The sequence below is a fragment of the Bos indicus genome, chromosome 13 (assembly GCF_029378745.1).
Source record: "Bos indicus isolate NIAB-ARS_2022 breed Sahiwal x Tharparkar chromosome 13, NIAB-ARS_B.indTharparkar_mat_pri_1.0, whole genome shotgun sequence".
NCBI classification, from domain to species: Eukaryota; Metazoa; Chordata; class Mammalia; order Artiodactyla; family Bovidae; genus Bos; species Bos indicus.
The window spans coordinates 53,417,820-53,440,500 of NC_091772.1; the positions used below are offsets into that span (position 1 = coordinate 53,417,820).

At 42.7% G+C, this 22,681-nt stretch overlaps 1 protein-coding gene across 4 annotated transcripts in view; it reads left to right on the forward strand.

Moving 5' to 3' along the window:
* Window positions 1-279: 279 nt before the first annotated feature.
* The window catches only part of SIRPB1 (signal regulatory protein beta 1), a 150,151-nt gene continuing 127,749 nt past the window's right edge, over window positions 280-22,681 (forward strand). For all 4 annotated transcript variants that reach the window (XR_011570110.1, XR_011570111.1, XM_070801219.1 and 1 more), the window contains exons 1-3: window positions 280-425; window positions 10,496-10,852; window positions 17,769-18,125. Coding sequence is in view for 2 of the 4 variants with exons in the window: in XM_070801219.1 (XP_070657320.1) it covers window positions 296-425; window positions 10,496-10,852; window positions 17,769-18,125 (844 nt within the window). In the remaining 2 variants the exon portion in view is untranslated. The remainder of the gene's footprint in view (window positions 426-10,495; window positions 10,853-17,768; window positions 18,126-22,681) is intronic.

A 22,681-nucleotide genomic window follows, 5' to 3' on the forward strand; every position in this document is an offset into this window, starting at 1 on the left:
AAACTGGGGTTCACCATGAATGAGGTCAGGGGCCCAATGGAGAGAATAGTGGCCCCAAGTTCTAGCCAAATAAGGAGCAAGTTTATTTCTATTAGGTTTGTTCACTCTCTCTGAAAACATAAGTAACTCCTCACTCTCCATGAGCCTTCTCTGTCTGAATTCTATTTCACCATCAGAAGCAGAAACTGTCTAGAATGCAGAAGCAGATTACAATTTCACAAACATTTCACATCATCATAGGCACTTCCTCTTACATCTTGGGAGGTGGGGCTTCTCTCCTCTCCACCAAGCACAGATGTTCTGGTTTTCCCTAGGACACATTTGGACACAGTGGGCTCCTCAGGCCTCTACGATGCCCATCCCTGCCTTCTGGGTCCACCCTCCTCCTCTTTGCCTGCTGCTGACTCTGCTGCTGGGACTCACAGGTAAGTATTCCTTTGGGTAGAATCTCCTTTTTCCTGCCTTCTGGACCTTCACTGCCCCAGTACTTTTAGGGTCTCCATGTAAACATGAGTGCTCAATCCATGCTACAGAAGTCCAAGGGGTAGACATTATCTGAGAGAATAAAATCAGGGATCTGAGTGTTTTCTCTGTGGATCCATCACCTGCAGCCTATTACCAGAGGCTTCCAAACAGATACTTCAAACACCAACCATGACGGATTTGTGCATATTATCTAATTCTCACAATGTCCCAGTGTGATAACTATTAACAGTGAACTGCAGATGGGGAAATTGAGGCAGAGAGTAACTTGACCAATGTCACAATGTCATCTAAGGCAGTAGAGCACAAGATTAAAATCCAGGATGTTCAGCTGCAGAATTGATTCTTTGAGCCATGTTGTGCTGCTCAGCTTCTCAGAGGAGCCTAATTGCAGAAAAATCAGAAAACAGAGAAGTAAATAATAGGTAAGTCATCACACACCATGCTACTCATTTAAAAATCTTACAGTGTGTACTCCCAAACTTTTGTTGGTGATGTGTTAGATGGTTCCTATCTGCTAACTTTTTTTTTTAAACTGGGCTTTAAACATCTGTTATAATGGTGTTTGATCCTCAAAACAGCTTGTACACTATCATGCTAGGCTACACTTTAATACATGTTTGTGGATGCATGATATGTGTATGTTTATGTATGTGAATGAGTGGGTATGAGGAAGTGTTCTCAGAAATGAGATTTCAGAAAGACTTCCTTATTTTTCCCATGAGTCATTTTTCACTCTACATGAAATGACATAGACAAATAATTAGTTTCTGCTGCCTTTCAGCAACAACTCTCCTTTTAACTTCTCTATATATTTATCCTTGGAAAAGTGAAAGTGTTAGTTGCTCAGTTGGGTCTGACTCTCTGCGACACTATGGATTGTAGCCCACCAGGCTCCTCTGTCCATGGAATTTTCCAGGCAAGAATACTGGAATGGGTAGCCATGCCCGTCTCCAGGGCATCTTCCCAACCCAGGGATCGAACCCAGGTCTCCTTCATTCCAGGCAGGTTCTTTATCATCTGAGCCACCAGGGCTTACCCTTCCTCAAACTCTTAAGAAAACTTGGTTCTTGGTAAATGGGTAGAATTTTGTGCATACCCATCTTGGAGTCCCCTTTTTCGTGCTGGATAGGGGTGAGGAAGAAAGGAGGGGATTAAAGACACCGAGACTCTTGCCTATATGATCTATATATTCATATCCATATCTGTAATTATATTTATATCCATATTTATAAGAATCTATATCATCTAATGCTCGTTGAAGCCTGCACACCTCAGGAAATCTATTGAGTAAAAACTATTCATTTTCTTGCACATTCGTCTTGTGCCAGACACTGTTGGAAATGCTCACAGTTGTTTACTCATGTGACATCAAATCCAAACTAGAGCCTCTGGTCACCCCTACCTTACAGAGAAGAAAACAGAGCAAGGAGAAGTTCAAGGTCACTCAGTGGTAAATGGTAGAGGTATGGTTTAAATTCAAGCAATCTGATACTAAAGCTCATGAGTTTAACCTTTGGTCTTCTTGATGCTGTGGCCCTGCTTCTGTCTCACGATCATGAGATTTCAGCCACTTCTGTCAATAAGTTGCAGAGCGGGGAGTGTGGGGAAGAGGGTTTGTGGTTTTCTTCTTCTGGGCTCTTCTGCTTCTTGCATACATACAAGTCACTTTTGTTTTCCCCAAGTCATATATTCATTCTGGCATTTGGTTGACAATACACTACTGAGGACATAGAAGCAACTAGAACATTTGAGGTTATGATATACATGCAAAAAAGAAGACGTAAAAATGGCTAGCACCTGGACAGTAGCTAGTAGAGATAAGAGGGAAAAAATTCAGGTTCTGGGTGCACGCTGAAGAGGATTTTCTGATGCATAGGATGTGTGGTGGGAGAAAAGACTATGGCTTTGAGATTTGTGCATCTAGAAGAAGTATGGTGGCTCAGCTGAGATACAGAGGGTGGCAGGGGTTGGGAGGAGATTCAGTTTGGTTTCAGATGTTGTTAACTGTGAGATATCTATTTCTATCTAAAAATCATGACAAGTGGATAGTTGGACAAGCAAGTTCAGAGGAAAGACCTGGGCCAAAGATGTAAATTAAAAAATTATTGATTTATGATTGTAGAGATTTTTTTTTCCTATTCCTTGATTCTCTGATCCCTCTTCTCTACTCCCTCCATTTCTCTCTCCAACTTTTTTTCATGTTTCTTCCCATTTTTATCTTAGCAGTTCACCTTCCCCAACCTCAGTCTTCTTTTTCAGACTTTAAAAACTAAACCATTTGATGATGTTGACACATCACAGGACCTTCCCTGTAATAGGATGCACTCTTGTTAGGAGGCATGCTGCTGCTGCTAAGTCACTTCAGTCGTGTCCAACTCTGTGTGACCCCATAGACGGCAGCCCACCAGGCCCCCCCACCAGTCCCTGGGATTCTCCAGGCAAGAACACTGGAGTGGGTTGCCATTTCCTTCTCCAATGCATGAAAGTGGAAAGTGAAAGTGAAGTCGCTCAGTCATGTCTCACTCTTAGCGACCCCATGGACTGCCGCCCACCAGGCTCCTCCGACCATGGAATTTTCCAGGCAAGAGTGCTGGAGTGGGGTGAGTGGGTCATTGCCTTCTCCGGTTAGGAGGCATAATTGGTTACAAATAGTGCTTAAGCAAAAGTCACTCAGTTGTGTCCGACTCTTTGCAACCCCATGGACTATACAGTCCATGGAGTTCTCCAGGCCAGAACACTGGTGTGGGTAGCCTTTCCCTTCTTCAGGGAATCTTCCCAACCCAGGTCTCCTACATTGCAGGCAGATTCTTTACCAGTTGAGCTACGAGGGAAGCCCCAAATAGTGCTTAGTGGGTGGACTTGTCAGTTCACACTCTGCTCAGGTGAACCACACATGTTCTTCCTAAAGAGTAGGGAAGAAATAGAAAAAAAACAAAACAAAACAGGATTTGTTTGTGGCATCAAAACAACTTGTTCTTTTGATTTACATCCCAGCAATTAGGCTTATGCATGTTTAATAGGATATTTCAGATAAGAAAGGATATGTTTGTATTTCTCTGTATCTCCTGAAACTAGATAGTCAGTGAGGCAATGAAATTAACCTGGAAAATTTGTTCAGTTCAGTTCAGTCGCTCAGTCGTGACCAACTCTTTGTGACCCCATGAATTGCAGCACGCAAGGCCTCCCTGTCCATCACCAACTCCCGGAGTTCACTCAGACTCACGTCCATTGAGTCAGCAATGCCATCCAGCCATCTCATCCTCTGTTGTCCCCTTCTCCTCCGGCCCCCAAACCCTCCCAGCATCAGAGTCTTTTCCAAAGAGTCAACTCTTCACATGAGGTGGCCAAAGTACTGGAGTTTCAGCTTCAGCATCATTCCCTCCAAAGAAATCCCAGGGCTGATCTCCTTCAGAATGGACTGGTTAGATATCCTTGCAGTCCAAGGGACTTTCAAGAGTCTTCTCCAACACCACAATTCAAAAGCATCAATTCTTTGGCATGACCCTTATTTTCAGTTTTGTTTTGTTTTGTTTTTGTTTTTGGCAGTTACAAACGTTTATTTTTACTTCAGTCTGATGGAGTTCGTCTCCAGCAAAGTCTGAATAAGCTCCTGTTGCTATTGGAGCCATAAACTATACAGGTGTGATCTGATGGCATATATATCAATGCTCTTGGGTCTAAGAAGGAAGTTTCTGTCTATACACTTGCAGGACTTCTGTTTTACATTTAATTTTTTTAAAATTTTTTTATTTTTAAACTTTACAATATTGTATTGGTTTTGCCAAATATCAAAATGAATCCGCCACAGGTATACATGTGTTCCCCATCCTGAGCCCTCCTCCCTCTTCCCTCCCCATACCATCCCTCTGGGTCGTCCCAGTGCACCAGCCCCAAGCATCCAGTATCGTGCATCGAACCTGGACTAGGGACTCGTTCCATATATGATATTATACGTATTTCAATGCCATTCTCCCAAATCATCCCACCCTCTTCCTCTCCCACAGAGTCCAAAAGACTGTTCTATACATCAGTGTCTCTTTGGCTGTCTCATATACAGGGTTATTGTTACCATCTTTCTAAATTCCATATATATGCGTTAGTATACTGTATTGGTGTTTTTCTTTCTGGCTTACTTCACTCTGTATAATAGGCTCCAGTTTCACCCACCTCATTAGAACTGATTCAAATGTATTCTTTTTAATGGCTGAGTAATACTCCATTGTGTATATGTACCACAGCTTTCTTATCCATTCATCTGTTGATGGACATCTAGGTTGCTTCCATGTCCTGGCTATTATAAACAGTGCTGCGATGAACATTGGGGTACACGTATCTCTTTCAATTCTGGTTTCGTCAGTGTGTATGCCCAGCAGTAGGATTGCTGGAGGATATTTAGGGCTAGCTCACTGTGGTTTTAATTTGCATGTTCCAATTAGTAGTGATGTTGAGCACTGTTTTATATGCTTGTTGACTGTCTACATATATTCTTTGGAGAAATGCCTGTTCAATTTTTTTGATCATTTTTAAGTTGAGTTGTTTGTTATTTTGTTGCTGAATAGTAGGATTTCCCTTTACAGTTGCTTTCTGTGCATCTCACATGTATTTATATTATGTGTTTATGTTTTCATTTGTCTCCAGGCATTCTCTAATTCCCCTGGTGATTTCATCTTTTACCTACTGATTTTTTAAGAGAATGTTGTTTGATTTTTATGTATTGGTGAATATCTTATTTCTGTTTCTGTTATTGATCTAATTTGATTTTTCAAACTGTTTGACTGGTGAGTTGCTTGAATAACCCTCATTCAGATTCCATTAATTTGCCTCCTCATTCATCCTGTGTGACAATGACACATACATAGATTTTTGTTATGGCAACTGGTTTCTGTAACTGTCAGGACAGATATGTGTGATAGATAGAAAATAATCCCCCAACATAGGAGGAGCAATCAAAATTGTGAAGTAGGAGAAGCTCACCTTCTCCCACAAATACTTCAAAAATACATTTACATACAGAACAATTTTCACAATATTTACTGAGCACTGGCAGAACTTAGACTTTTGAAATGGCAGGAAAATCTCCATGCAACCAGATAGGACAAAAGAAAAATAGAAGAAAGTAAGACAGGAATCAGGAGGGGATCTGCACACCTTGGGGGGAACTGTGAAAGAGACAGGTTCCTGCACTCTAGGAAGGATATAAGTAAGGATATAAGCTGGGACAGAGGGGGAGCTTCAGAGTCTCAGAGGAGAATACAACACCTGGTTTGCAGTAGCTAGACCAGACAGAGACTTGCACAGATGGTCAGTGCCATTGATCAGCACTCCCCAGCCTGAGAAAATCATGGGCCCATTGGGTGGGAGCTGGGTGCTTGTAGCTCAGGATTCAGAGATCAGACCCTGGCAAAGGATTGTGTGGAAATAGCCTGAAGGTGCAGGAGCCTGATATGACCTCACCTGAGGGTGTATTGTTTGAGGGGTGTGCAAGGGGAGGGGTAGGACCCACCATTTTCTCTGCTCTCAGGTGGCAAGATACTGCCTACACAGCTCCAGGAGGTATCACTAGTCACTCCTGCCAAGCCCTTGTTTAGAAGTAGTTGCACTCAGGAGGGCACTGTTGTGCCCTGGGGCTACAGGAATGGTTGACAGCTACGTCCACTCCCATAATGAGCTCCAAGGCATGTGTGAGTGACCACCACTACCACGAACCCAAGAACAAGGCACCAGCCACCACATCTGCACACCCCCATCAAGGCAATAATGGTGAACATACGCTGAGGGAAGAGGTGGCAGGCATCCACACTGAAAATAGCCTCTGCACCAAAAATATTAAACCCACACAAACTACGCAGGGATGCTCCCCAAGAAATAGTCCTTCAAGACCACAGTAGATATCTTTTCTTCTAAACTCACAGAATAAGAAAAGTATAGGTAAAATGAAGACGCAAAGAATCAATTCCAGTTAAAAGACCAAGAGAATTCCCCTGAAAGAACAAACAATGACAGACATTTTTAGACTAATAGACACTGATTTGAAAAGGGAAATAATGAAAATACTAAAAGAATTAAGCAGGCTATCAACGGAAATGCAAAATATTGTAAAAAGGAACTAGAAAAATCATTTTCTGAGATGAAAAGTGAACTAAAGGCAATGAATAGCAGAAAAAATAATGCAGAAGAACAAAAAAGTGATCTGGAAGATAGAATAATGCAAATCACTGAGTCAGAAAAGTATACAGACATTCAAGCAAAAGGAAACCAAAGCAATAAAAGCAATTTAAAAAATACGAGACTTATGGAATAACAAAAAGCTTGAAAACCTACACGTAATAGAGATTCCAGAAAGGAAAGAAAGAGAAAGGGGAGTCAAAAATTTGAAGAAATTAAGGCTAGGAACTTCCCAAATCTAAAGAAGGAAACTGGTATTCAGGAACAGGAAGCTCAAAGGGTCCCAAATACCATAAACCCAAACAGATCTATACCAAGGCATATTAAAATAAAAATGGCAAAAGTTAGAGAATTCTAAAAGGTAGCAAGAGATAAACAAAGAGTTAACTACAAGGGAACCCTCAAAAGGCTATCAGCAGATTTCTCTACAGAAGGATTGCAGGCCAGAGGGGGTGGCAAGACATTGATTCAAAGTCCTAAAAGGGAAAAATCTGCAACCTAGGATCTTCTACCCACCAAGATATTTATTTAGAGTGGAAGGAGTGATAAAGAATTTTTCAGACAAGCAAAGCTAAAAGAAAACATCAATACTAAACCTATTCTAAAAGAAACATTGAAAAGTCTTCACTACCTAGAAAAGGAGTATGAACATATAGGAAAGAGTAAATCACAATTGAAAAACAGATCACCTAAATAAGCTAATACACATATTTTAAAATAAAAATTCTGTGGAAGTGATGATAAAGACAGTGAACAGCAAAAGGATTAATATGAAGATGTAAAAGGGGACATCAGAATCATATTGATGAAATGTAGGGAAGGAGAGTAGGAAAATATACCCTTAAAAAATTTCCTAGAAAGTGTTTGAACCTATATGACTATCAGTCTAAGGCAAGTAGATATATGATGAGGTTAACATACTTGAGAAACATGGTAAACACATATCAAAAACATACAATAGAGTCACAAAAAACCAAAAACATGAGTATAATATAAAAGAAAATCATCAAACCACAAAAGGGAAAAGAAAGAGACAATATAGAAATATAAAATCGATGGGAAAACAAGGCATAAATTGATAATAAATACATATTTATCAATAATTAATTTAAATATCAATGGAATGAATGCTCCAATCAAAAGACACATAGTGGCATATTGGATTTTAAAAAGTAAGAGCCTACAGTATGCTGCCTTCAGGAGATTCACTTTAGGGCAAAAGATACACATCAATTGAGAGTAAGGGGATGGAAAAAGATATTTCATGCAAACAGAAATGGCAAGAAAGCCAAGGTCACAATACTCACATCAGACAAAACAGACTTTAAAACAAAGGCCATAAAGATAAATAACAAGGCCACTATACATTGATAAAAGAATCAATATAAGAATAGGTTTTAATATTTATCAAAATATATGCACCTAATATACCAATCCCAAAGAAAGGCAATGCCAAAGAATGCTCAAACTACCGCACTCATCTCACAAGCTAGTAAAGTAATGCTCAAAATTCTTCAAGCCAGGCTTCAGTAATACATGAACCGTGAACTTCCAGATGTTCAAGCTGGTTTTAGAAAAGGCAGAGGAACCAGAGATCAAATTGCCAACATCCTCTGGATCATGGAAAAAGCAAGAGAGTTCCAGAAAAACATCTATTTCTGCTTTATTGACTATGCCAAAGCCTTTGACTGTGTGGATCACAATAAACTGTGGAAAATTCTTCAAGAGATGGGAATACCAGACCACCTGATTTGCCTCTTGAGAAATTTGTATGCAGGTCAGGAAGCAACAGTTAGAACTGGACATGGAACAACAGACTGGTTCCAAATAGGAAAAAGAGTACGTCAAGGCTGTATATTGTCACCCTGCTTATTTAACTTCTATGCAGAGTACATCATGAGAAATGCTGGGCTGGAAGAAGCACAAGCTGGAATCAAGATTGCTGGGAGAAATATCAATAACCTCAGATATGCAGATGATACCACCCTTATGGCAGAAAGTGAAGAGGAACTAAAAAACCTCTTGATGAAAGTAAAAGAGGAGAGTGAAAAAGTTGGCTTAAAGCTCAACATTCAGAAAACAAAGATCATGGCATCTGGTCCCATCACTTCATGGGAAATAGATGGGGAAACAGTGGAAACAGTGTCAGACTTTATTTTTTTGGGCTCCAAAATCACTGCAGGTGGTGACTGCAGCCATGAAATTAAAAGACACTTACTCCTTGGAAAACAAGTTATGACCAACCTAGATAGCATATTGAAAAGCAGAGACATTACTTTGCCAACAAAGGTCTGTCTAGTCAGGGCTATGGTTTTTCCAGTGGTCATGTGTGGATGTGAGAGTTAGACTGTGAAGAAAGCTGAGTGCTGAAGAATTGGTGCTTTTGAACTGTGGTGTTGGAGAAGACTCTTGAGAGTCCCTTGGACTGCAAGGAGATCCAACCAGTCCATTCTGAAGGAGATCAGCACTGGGATTTCTTTGGAAGGAATGATGCTAAAGCTGAAACTCCAGTACTTTGGCCACCTCATGCGAAGAGTTGACTCATTGAAAAAGACTTTGATGCTGGGAGGGATTGGGGGCAGGAGGAGAAGGGGACGACAGAGGATGAGATGGCTGGATGGCACCACTGACTCGATGGACGTGAGTCTGAGTGAACTCTGGGAGTGGGTGATGGACAGGGAGGCCTGATGTGCTGTGATTCATGGGGTCACAAAGAGTTGGTCACGACTGAGAGACTGAACTGAACTGAACTGATGGGGAGAATAACCCAGATTATCATTGTGGACCAATATACCCTTATAAAAAGGAGGCAGGAAAGCCAAAGTGAGAGAAGCACAAGTGACAATGGAAGCAAGACTGACTCATAAGAAGATGGAAACCATGAGAAAAGGAGTGCAGACAGTCTCAAGAATTTGGAGAGGCAATGATCACCGCCTCCAGGAGAAATATTTCCCAGCTGACTCCTTGATTTTAGTCCAATAATATAATTTTTGGTACATTGACATCCAGCATTATAATGAGACTGTCATTTTAAACCACTAAATGTTTGATAATTTCTCTCAGAGCCTTAGGTAACTAATTTAACATGACCATGTCATTGGAAAAAATTCCAAGCACTTGGATCAATGTTTTACTTTCTTCTTAAACTTCATGTTCACTGTGTGTTGGGAGCTCTGCATATCACTGTCACTCAAGTATCCAGGTTGGAGCTAAGTCCGACATGAGAATGTGTATTTCTGGGGAAGGGGGACATTGGTTCATAAAGGTTTTTACAGTTAAATGAAAACCATGCCAAATACATTCATCACTTCTCCTTACAACTCAGTGATCTAAGAGGTCATGTGGTCTCACCTAATGCAAAGGATAGAAATGCATCACTCCCTGAGGACACATAGTGAACAGCCAGAAGTATTTGGTGGAGCACGACACTTCCAGAGAGGGCTTAATGCCCAAATCCAGTCTCTGCCACATCACTGACCTCTCTGTGCCTCGGTTCCTCCCTTGTATAAGGATCTCATGTAACAGGCTCATTGTGCAGGTTACATGCAATGTACATGCAACATACATGCAAAAGGCTGAGTTCAAGGCTGGATCATGGAATACAAAGTCAATGAAGGCTGCCACATCACTGACTTCCGTGACTCAGTTCCTCTCTTGTATTAGTGCATTACATTACAGGCTCGTTGTGCAAGCTACATGCAATGCACATGCAGTGTGCTGAGTTTAAGGCCCATTCATGGTGCATTCAGACAATGAAAGCTGTTCTTGATCGTTGAAAAACATGTAAGAAAACGTACAGGATCATATGCGGATGAATAAATAACTGCTTTGTGTCTTCCTCCAGGATCGGCAGGTGACGGGGAGCTGCAGGTGATTCAGCCTGAGAGGTCAGTGTCTGTTGCAGCAGGAGAGACGGCCACTCTGCACTGCACCGTGACTTCCCTGAGCCCCGTGGGGCCCATCAAGTGGTTCAGGGGAACTGGGCCAGGTCGGGAGTTAATCTACAGTCAAAAAGAAGCTCCTTTCCCCAGAGTAACAAGTGTTGCAGATGTCACAAAGAGAACCAACATGGACTATTCCATCCGCATCAGTAACATCACCCGAGCAGACTCTGGTGTCTACTTCTGTGTGAAGTTCCAGAAAGGAGAACGTGGTGACGTGGAGTTTAAGTCTGGACCAGGCACTCATCTCACTGTGAGTGGTGAGTACAGCCTTTGTCCCCTGTATTCCGATAACATGTCGACAAGAATGCCTTCCACCCTTTGAATCAATCATGATCTGGGTCATGATCAGATTTCATTCCCTTCTATAGATCAGGGGAGTTGAGGCCTATTTGTTCAAGGCCCCATGGCTGGTAAAAGTGAGAAAATTCTGAGTCCCCAGTCTGCCTGGCTCCACAACCCTTGTCTTTTTCACTCCATTCAGCCCTTTGGTTCCAGGGATAAAAGAGATGAATGTCTGAGTGACTTGCCCTGACAACTGTCCAGACTCATTCCTGCCTCCATAGAATGCTCACCTCAATGTGGCTGAGTCTTCTCTTTATTCACACATACTGAACACCTACTGTGAGCCAGGGTCTGGTCCAGATGCTGTGGAAGCAGAAGTGAACAAAGCAGAAAAGGGCTCTTATTCCATGAAGCTTATGTTCTCTTTCCTCTGAAAGAAGAGAGATTCATCTAGGGCAAGGAGTGAAAATTTTTTTCCTCTTCAGAAGCATCACACTGAGAAGAAATTCCTATAGCACAGGCTCAGTGGTTACTCTGATGGCCCTGCTTGGAGGAGGTGCCTAGAGGTTGGGTATTTCCTGGGAATCTGTTAAGAAGACCCTCCTGTGATTCAGGGATTGACTCACACAGTCACTGAAGGCTCCCAGCAGAGCTGGGTCATCTCAGAATGTCCCTCCCCAGGGAAGAGGTTCATGTGGGTGACTTAGGAGCAGCCCCACTGAGGTAGCAATGGTGATCATTTAGAGTGTTCTGACCAAAACTTGGATCCTGGGCTGTCAGCAGAGGAAGGACCTTTAGACACCATCCTCCCAACCTCCCATGTACACATGGGGGCCTGAGGGCAAGAGGTATAGGGGCCCTGACCACAGTCACATGGTCAGTGAGGGGATCCTTCCAGAACCCAATCTATTTCAAAGCGAGTCTTCTTCCTGCACTGGCACTGGAACTCAATTCATGGAAGAACCTGGCACATAGGATTTGAAGAATAAAAATTCCTTGAATTAATCATGGAATAAGCTCTTTTCATGGTTTTCCCAAAGTTTCTGAAGGCCCCTCACATTCAGATTCTGAGCCTGATGTGACTGGAAACCACTCCTTACTTTTAGCCTCATGATTCCAAATCCCTCATTCCATATGAGCACCTAGAGCTGCCCTGTTTTCCAACAGCTACCTAACTCTCAGCATATGGAGACAGCATCATTCATCTTACAGTTTCCTGTTGATGGACACTAAGTTGTTCCTAACCTTGGGCTACTGAAACAGTGCTGAGGTCGATAATCTTTCTGTCTGTCACTCTCCTCAAAGGGGAGGTAACCACTGGAAGTGGCTTTGCTAGGTTGCAGCTGTCAACTGAAAAAAAATGTACAATGTGAGAGTTGTGGGTTTAGTTTTATTTGGAGCAAAAAGAGGACTATAGCCTGGGAGACAGCATTTCAGGTAGCTCTGAGAGATTGCTCCAAAGAAGTTGGGGGGTGGGGGCAATATATATGTGCTTTTGGTGAAGGGAGTACATGCAATCAAGCACACGCGTTTTGCAGAAGGTTTATGCTAGTCACAAGGAACAGATGTCACCATGAAAGATTTTGATGCTTTTCTAGATATGAGGAGATGCAAGAACTGGGCTCATAAAATCATCTCCAGAAAATATCTAAGGATCTGAAGGCCTGTTCTGCCAGGTTTTTCCAGATCACAGAGTGCCTCCTTTCTGATCTTCTTTCAGGAGGTGTTGAAGGTCAGCAGCTACAGTGGCTCATAGTTTAACCCTTGTAAAGATAGAAAGCAAGTGTCAATTTGTAGGTGACTAAGGATACGTGTATAATAATTTGAGTGGATATTGCTAAATTTCCCTCTTAGTCATGGTAGCCACTGAGCCTCCTCAACCTTCAGACATCAGCAGGGAAGGTGGTTTTTTCCTGATCTGCAGCTATTACTTAGCTTCCTAGATGGTGGGTCCCTTGCTCAACCTCGGTCACAAGTAGTAAGTGGTTCCACCGCCACTCAGATCTGCAGCTTCCCGGAAGGTGGATCATCCTCTTCTCCAGGCTGCCTGCCCAGATGATTCCCTGGATGAGAAAGGAGGGAGGCGAGGGGGTCAGAGAGCATCAGCTTGTCAGATACTGAACCTTTCTCATGACATTTACTCCTTATAACCAGTGTTGGACACTGATGCTCAGAGAGGGGACTTGTTTAGTGAGTAAGGGAGCCAAGATTTAACCCCAGGCACTTTGACTCACAGCCCTGCTCTCTGCACAGTGGGGGGGAAATCTCCAGCTCTGTCCTCTGAAATCCTTGTATTGTTCTGTTCTTCAGCAGTGGCACTAAAGAGAAGTCCACTGTGGAAGGTAAGTTTAGCTTTACAACCTGGACCAGACAGATACTGCAGTGTCTCTTGATGGGATGGGTGGAACCTCTTCTAAATGGCAGCACTCAGCACACTTAGCAGCATCAGGAGATTTCCTCCTTTGTTGTGATGTTGCCCCTTCACTAGGCTCCTATGGAGCAGGTCTGGAAAGGTTGGTGTGGACAGAGCCCAGAGGGGCCACTGCAACCCCAGCAGCACTGGGCACGCCCATTCCTGGCTCTGCAGACTGAGGATGAGGAGGGGGAGGTGTCCCCTAGAGGGTGATGGGTCCCCACGTGAGCAAGAGTCCCTGTTCTAGACTCAGGTGTCAGGGGCTTGTGTCTGCCCTTGCGGCTTCGGAGTCTCTATGCCTGGGCCCTCAGAGGCCACGCCCCCCTGTAGTCACTTGAAGTCAAGAATCTGAGAGAAAAGGGGAAAGTGGTGGTTGTTGTGGGGGGTTCTGAGGGTGGGTGCTTGTTCTGCTGATGGAAATGAAAGCTTGGAGCTGACAGGAAATATTGGGACATAGTGGAGGGAAGGGTGAAGACGTAGTCCCTTCATTTCTTTCAGCCTCAGTTTTCTCTTCTGTAAAATAGTGATCATCACTGTCTCCTTTCAGGAGAGTTGGAAGTATTTGAGGTGCTCTGTCTAAATCACCAGCACGGAGTAGAGACACCCAGACTCGGGTATTATTTCAAGGCTGTGACCCAATTCCCCGTGTCCCCATTCCTCACCTGTAATGTTTGCAGAATGTACTGAGGGCACATGGCCTGGTGACAGGGCGGCCCCTCAGGGAGCAATGGGGCTGACCTTCCAGGCCGTGTGGTCCTCACAGAGCCTCTAGTCCTCAGTTTCCCCATCTGTGAAATGGTGGTAATCACACTACCTTTCAGGAGTCTGTGATGACTGGAGAGGGCTAAGAAGCCCTGAATGGAGTGGGTTAGGGTGTCCCTGAGCTCAGTGCACAGCAGTTGAGAGCCTGAGCCTCGCCCCTGCCTGGGCTCCTATTCCAACTGTGGGACCTCTGACGAGTCCCTCCCAAGTTGGCGCTCAGTGTCCTCTTCCTTCAGTGATGGCCCCGCCCTCACAGAACAGCTGCAGGGACTGAGTAAGGGACGCATGTCAAGAGCTTAGAGCAGAGCTGGGCATGTGATACATGTTCCATTAATGTGGGCTCTGATGTGCCAAAGACAGAGGACCTCCATAAACCATAAACAAAATGAAAAAACAACCTACAGAAAGGGAGAAAATATTTTTAAATGATGCAGCTGACAAGGGCTTTATTTCCAAAATATACAACAGCTCATACAACTCAAAAATAACAAAAAGCAAACAACCCAATTGAAAAATGGGCAGAAGACCTAAGTAGACATTTTTCCAAAGAAGAAATACAAATGACTGAGGCACATGAAAAGATGCTCAACATTACTAATTATTAGAGAAATGCAAATTAAAACTACAATGAGGCACCACTTCACACTGGTCAGAATGGCCATCATTAAAATTTGTACGACTCATATCGATGTATAGCAAAACCATCACAATATTGTAAAGCAATTATCCTCCATTTAAAATAAATATGTATTTTTTAAGTTGTACAAATAACAAATGCTAGCGAGGATGTGGAGAAAAGGGGAGCCCGCCTATACTACTGGTGTGAATGTAAACTGATGTGACCACTATGGAAAATATTATGGAAGTTCCTCATAAAACTAAAATTATCATATGAACCAGAAATACAACCCCAGGGCATATATCTTTTTCTCCAAAAAGATACATACATCCTTATGTTCATAGCAGTACTATTCACAATGGCTAAGACAAGGAAACAAAGTACATGTCCATCAATAGATGAATGAATGAAAAGATGTGGAACATATATACAATGGAATACTGCTGCTGCTGCTGCTGCTGCTTAAGTCGCTTCAGTCATGTCGGACTCTGTGCAACCCCATAGACGGCAGCCCACCAGGCTCCTCCATCCCTGGGATTCTCCAGGCAAGAGTACTGGAGTGGGTTGCCATTTCCTTATCCACACAATGGGATACTACTCAGCTGTAAAAAATGAAGAATAATGCCATTTGCAACAGCATAGATAAACTAGTGATTATCATACTAAGTGAAGTAAGTCAGAACAAGAAAGACAAATACCATATGATATCATTTGTATGTGGAATCCAAAAAATGACTCAGGGAATTGCCTGATGGTCAATGGTTAGGATTTCATAATTCCATTGCAGGGGTCTGGGATTGATTCCTGGTAGGGGACCAAAGTGGAGAAGGCAATGGCACCCCACTCCGGCACTCATGCCTGGAAAATCCCATGGATGGAGGAGCCTGGTGGGCTGCAGTCCATGGGGTCGCTAAGAGTCGGACACGACTGAAGTGACTTAGCAGCAGCAGGGGACCAAAGAACCTCAAGGTACACGATGTGGCCTAAAAAAAGAAAAAGAGAGACACACACAAATGTACCTACCTATGAAACAGAAACAGACTCAAGGACATAGAGAACAGAGTTGCAGTTGTCAAGGTAAATGGGGTAGGGGTTAGGTAAGCTATTCGATGGACGTGAGTCTGAGTGAACTCTGGGAGTTGGTGATGGACAGGGAGGCCTGGCGTGCTGCGATTCATGGGGTCGCAAAGAGTCGGACACGACTGAGTGACTGAACTGACCTGAACTGAAGCTATTATATATAGAAAGGATAAAGAACAAGGTCCTACTGTACAGCACACAGAACTATATTCAATATCCTGGGATAAACAATAACAGAAAAGAATATATTTCAAATGTATATGTATAACTGAGTCACATTTTGTGCTGCAAAATTAATACAGCATTGTAAACCAATACACTTCGATTAAAGCAAGTTATAGATTAAGTAAACAAAATGTAGCCCCCCAAAGAGATTCATGTCCTAACACTCACTAGTGAATGTTTTACTTTACATGGAAAAAAACATTTGCAAAAGTGATTAAGGCTCTTGCTATGGGAGAATATGCTTGCTTATACATGGGAGCCCAATATAATCTTATAAGAAGAGGCAGGAAATCCAAAGTTAGCATACAGGTGACAATGGAAGCACAAGTGGAGTCATAAGAAGACAGAAACCCTGAGAAGAACGTAGACAGTGTCAAAAATGTGCAGAGGCGATGATAAGAGCGTCTGGAGAAATGTAGCCCAGTTGACTCCTTGATTTTAGTCCAGTAATACTGCTTTTGGTCCTTTCACACCCAGAATTATAAGACAATAAAACTATCATTGAGTCACTAAGTTTTTGTTAATTTATTGCAGCTTCCTTAAGTAACTAATATAACATATGTCATTGTGACACAGTTATAATATAACTGTGTCATTGTGCCTTTGGAAAAAATCCCAGGGAGTTGAAACGATGTTTTACTTTCTTCATAAACTAAATGTTCATTGTGAATATCTGAATATCACTGTCACTCAAGTATACAGGTTGTTGGAGCAAATTGCTTCATGAGTATGTGGATCCCTGGGGAGGAGTGAAGTTGGTCTATAAAGGTTTTTGCAGCTTAATGAATAACATACAAAATACATGCATCACTTCTCCTCATAACTCAGTGATCTAAGAGGTCATGTTCAGTTCAGTTCAGTTGCTCAGTTGTGTCCGACTCTTTGCAACTCCATGAACTGCAGCATGCCAGGCCTCCCTGTCCATCACCAACTCCCAGACTCTACCCAAACCCATGTCCATTGTGTCAGTGATGCCATCCAATCATCTCATCCTCTGTCGTCCCCTTCTCCTCCTGCCCTCAATCTTCCCAGCATCAGAGTCTTTTCAAATGAGTCAGCTCTCCACATCAGGTGGCCAAAGTATTGGAGTTTCAGCTTCAACATCAGTCCCTCCAATGAACACCCAGGACTGATCTCCTTTAGGATGGACTGGTTGGATCTCCTTGCAGTCCAAGGGACTCTCAAGAGTCTTCTCCAACACCACAGTTCAGAAGCATCAATTCTTCAGCACTCAGCTTTCTTTATAGTCCAACTCTCGCATCCATACATGACTACTGGAAAAACCGTAGCCTTGACTAGACAGACCTTTGTTGGCAAAGTAATGTCTCTGCTTTTAAATATGCTATCTAGGTTGGTCATAACTTTCCTTCCAAGGAGCAAGTGTCTTTTAATTTCATGGCTGCAATCACCATCCACAGTGATTTTGGAGCCCAAATAAGAGGTCATGTGGTCCCACCTAATGCAAAGGACAGAATGCAGCACTCCCTGAGGACACAGTGAACACCCATGAATATGGGGTCGATCATGACACTTCCAGAGAGGGCTCAAGTACTCAGTCCCAGTCTCTGCCACATCACTGACCTCCGTGACTCAGTTCCTCTCTTGTATTAGTGTCTTACATTACAGGCTCATAGTGCAAGCTTCATGCAATGTACATGTGGTGTGCTGAGTTTAAGGCCCATTCATGGTGCATTCAAACAATGAAAGCTGTTCTTGATCGTTGATAAACATGTAAGAAAACATACAGGATCACATAAGGATGAATAAATAACTGCTTTGTGTCTTCCTCCAGTAGCGGCAGGTGACAGGGAGCTGCAGGTGATTCAGCCTGAGAGGTCAGTGTCAGTTACAGCAGGAGAGACGGCCACTCTGCACTGCACCGTGACTTCTCTGAGCCCTGTGGGGCCCATCAAGTGGTTCAGGGGAACTGGGCCAGGTCGGGAGTTAATCTACAGTCAAAAAGAAGCCCTCTTCCCCAGAGTAACAAATGTTTCAGATGCCACAAAGAGAAACAACCTGGACTTTTCCATCCGCATCAGTAACATCACCCCAGCAGACACTGGTGTCTACTACTGTGTGAAGTTCCGGAAAGGAGAACGTGGTGACGTGGAGTTTAAGTCTGGACCAGGCACTCATCTCACTGTGAGTGGTGAGTAGGGCCAGGGTGTCCTTCATCTCCCAGTCTCTGACAAGTCAACAAGAATGCCCTTCACTCTTTGAGCAAAAAAAGGAATCTGGTACAACAGTGATCTGGACATGATCTGATTTTACTCTCTTCTACAAATCAGAGTATTTGAGGCCATGACAGTTGTGCTATTTGCTCCAGGCCCCACAGCTGGTAAATGTGGGAAAAGTCTGGATCCTAGTTCCACAGCCCTTGACTTTTCCATCACATTCAGTCCTTTGATTCCAGGGATAAGGGAAATGAAAGTCTGAGTGACTTGATCCTTGACCGGCCAGGCCTCACTTCTTATCTCTGGACAGTGCACCCTCAGTGTGGCTAAGTCTTCTCTTTATTCAGCACTTACTGAGCACCTACTGTGTGCCAGGCCCTGCCCTGGATGCTGTGGAAGCAGCAGTGAACAAAGCAGGCGAGGGCTCCTCACCCGTGAAGCTTATGTCCGCTTCCTCCCAAAGAGGAGAAGTCCATCCAGCGCAGGGAGGGGAGATGTGTTATTCTTTATTTCCTATTCAGAATTTCCTAAACTGGGAAGAAATTCTAAGAGATGCTGTTTCAGTGTTTCTTCTTACGGCCCTGCTTGGAGACAATGCCGAGAGGCTGGGTGTTTCCTTCTGTCATTCAGGGATTGACTCACACAGTCACTAAAGGCTCCCAGCAGAGCTGGTTCATCTCAGAATGTCCCTCCTCAGGGAAGCAGTTCTCCATGTGGGTGACTTAGGAGCAGTGCCATTGAGGCAGCAAAGGTGCTCATTTAGATTTTTCTGACAAAGGCCCTGAATCTTTGACTCTCAGCACAGGATGGGCCTTAGGCATCATCCTCCCAACCTCCCATGTACAGATGGGGCCCTGAGGCCAAGAGATGACGGGGGCCCAGACCACAGTCACATAGTCAGTGAAAGGATCCATCAAGAACCCAATCTGATTCAAGGCCAATCTCCTTCCTGCACCAGTATTGGAACTTGTTTAATGGAAGAGCCTAGAGCATAGAAGTTGCAGAATACAAATACAAATACCAGGGTATTGATTTTTTTTTTTTTTTTGGCCAGAGTTCCAATATGTTTCTAATGAGCAGCCATATTTAAAAACAACTGGACTATATGAGGGTCTGTGACTTTTATCTAGTCTGTTTCACTTTTTCTATTTCATATTCAGTGCTCCCATTTCATTTAGTTTATGTTTTCCAGTTTCTCCATCTCTTCTTTTTGTTGATGTTCATTTCTCAAACCTTTATCAAGTGTAGTAGAAAAGCTTTTGTATACATACATATAAATTATGTATAACATATATATTTTAGAAAACTTATGAATTTTTACCTAACTAAAAAATTTATGATATTTTGATTCTACTTGTTTGACTTAGTATTAATAGAATACTAGATATCTAGTTTAAAAATATAGATATGTAATAAGCAACAAACGTTCACTATATAGAACAGGGAACTATAGTCAATATCTTGTAATAATTTATAACGGAAAATAATTTCAAAAATAACATATGTATATATGTATAACTGAATCACACACACACAAAATAATTCTACTTTTTGAGATTTAGTAATGTTTATCTTTTTGCCAGTTTTTTTAAATGTCCTGTGGACATCTAACAACAACGTATGAGATACAGAAGTTTAAATATATTGTGTCAGATCAGATCAGATCAGTCGCTCAGTCGTGTCTGACTCTTTGCGACCCCATGAATCGCAGCACGCCAGGCCTCCCTGTCCATCACCAACTCCCAGAGTTCACTCAGACTCACGTCCATCAAGTCAGTGATGCCATCCAGCTGTCTCATCCTCTGTCGTCCCCTTCTTGTCCTGCCCCCAATCCTTCCCAGCATCAGAGTCTTTTTCAATGAGTCAACTCTTCGCACGAGGTGGCCAAAGTACTGGGGTTTCAGCTTTAGCATCATTCCTTCCCATCACAGACTCGATGGACACGAGTTTGAGCGAACGCCAGGAGTTGGTGATGGACAGGAAGGCATGGCGTGCTGCAATTCCTGGGATCGAAAAGAGTCGGACATGACTGAGCGACTGAACTGAACTGAATAACCAAAGGAAACATTGCTGCTGCTGCCACTGCTGCTAAGTCGCTTCAGTTGTGTCCGACTCTGTTCGACCGCATAGACAGCATGAAAACTCTGTTGCTGAAAGAAAACAACTTTTTAGCCTGACATCCAAGTAATCTCAAATTATCTGCAAATTACCTTTTCTAATTTACCTGCTATCTTCTTTTCCTCTTATTTTAGAGGCCTTAGAGTATGGCAGCTTTGACAAAGGGTTCATTCTGCTCAGTCTGTATTCCACATCTTCCAAGTACTTATTGAGTCACTTCAAGGAAGTTTTTAAAAACCCTTCCAAGTTTTAATTTGCACACCTTTTATTAAAAATGGGAGTTATGTACCTAAAAAAAAAAAAAAAAGAAAAGAAATCCCAGGGCTGATCCCCTTCAGAATGGACTGGTTGGATCTCCTTGCAGTCCAAGGGACTCACAAGAGTCTTCTCCAACACCACAGTTCAAAAGCATCAATTCTTCGGTGCTCAGCTTTCTTCACAGTCCAACTCTCACATCCATACATGACCACAGGAAAAACCATAGCCTTGACTAGATGAACATTTGTTGGCAAAGTAATGTCTCTGCTTTTGAATATGCTATCTAGGTTGGTCATAACTTTCCTTCCAAGGAGTAAGCGTCTTTTAATTTCATGGCTGCAGTCACCATCTGCAGTGATTTTGGAGCCCAGAAAAATAAAGTCTGACACTGTTTCCACTGTTTCCCCATCTATTTCCCATGAAGTGATGGGACTGGATACCATGATCTTCGTTTTCTGAATGTTGAGCTTTAAGCCAACTTTTTCACTCTCCACTTTCACTTTCATCAAGAGGCTTTTTAGTTCCTCTTCACTTTCTGCCATAAGGGTGATGTCATCTGCATATCTGAGGTTATTGATATTTCTACCGGCAATCTTGATTCCAGATTGTGTTTCTTCCAGTCCAGCGTTTCTCATGATGTACTCTGCATATAAGTTAAATAAACAGGGTGACAATATACAGCCTTGATGTACTCCTTTTCCTATTTGAAACAAGTCTGTTGTTCCATGTCCAGTTCTAAATGTTGCTTCCTGACCTTCATACAAATTTCTCAAGAGGCAAATCAGGTGGTCTGGTATTCCCATCTCTTTCAGAATTTTCCACAGTTTCTTGTGATCCACACAGTCAAAGGCTTTGGCATAGTCAATAAAGCAGAAATAGATGTTTTTCTGGAACTCTCTTGCTTTTTCCATGATCCAGCAGATGTTGGCAATTTGATCTCTGGTTCCTCTGCCTTTTCTAAAACCAGCTTGAACATCAGGAAGTTCACGGTTCACATATTGCTGAAGCCTGGCTTGGAGAATTTTGAGCATTACTTTACTAGCGTGTGAGATGAGTACAATTGTTTGGTAGTTTGAGCATTCTTTGGCATTGCCTTTCTTAGGGACTGAAATGAAAACTGACCTTTTCCAGTCCTGTGGCCACTGCTGAGTTTTCCACATTTGCTGGCATATTGAGTGCAGCACTTTCACAGCACCATCTTTCAGGATTTGGAATAGCTCAACTGAAATTCTATCACCTCCACTAGCTTATTCGTAGTCATGCTTTCTAAGGCCCACTTGATATATATTGTATAGGATATGATTAATATAAACTAATTAAATATAATTCAATTATATTTAAATTATTAATAACATCAAGATATTCCTATTCTTATTTTTTCTGCATTTGATAAAATATTCTCAGATAAATGTTAATATGTCTCACTATGTTTATATATTTTTTTCTTTTCCATTAAAAAAAAAAGGAACTCCATCTGGCTCCAGGCAAGGCTCCTTCCTTCACTGGCATTGGAACCAGTTTTCTGGAAGGGCCTGGCACATAGAAGTTGCAGAATAAAAACTCCTTGGGCTTCCCTCAGAGCTCAGTCGATAAAGAAGCTGCCTGCAATGCAGGAGACCCAGGTTCAATTCCTGGGTCAGGAAGATCCCCTGGAGAAGGAAATGGCAACCCACTCCAGTATTCTTGCCTGGAGAAACCATGGACAGAGAAGTCCAGCAGGCTATAGTCCATCGAGTCGCAAGAGTTGGACACGACTTAGTAAGTAAACCACCACCACCCAAAATCTCCTTGAATTAACCATGGAACAGGCTCCTTTCATTGCTTTCCCAAAGGTTCAGAAGGCCCCTCACATTCAGACCCTGAGCCTGAGGTGACTGGAAAACTCTCCCTACTTTCACCCGCATGATCCCAAATCCCTCATTCCATATCAGCCCCTAGAGCTGCCCTGGTTTTCAACAGCTACTTAACACTCAGCATATGGAGACAGCATCATTTATCTCCCAATCTCCTGTTGATGGAGACTAAGTTGTTCCCAACCTTGAGCTACTGAAACAGTGCTAAGGTGGATAAGCTTTCCAAGTGTCACTCTGCTCAGAGGGGAAATACCCACTGGAAGTGGCATTGCTAGTTCGGACAGTATGTGGATTTTAATTTG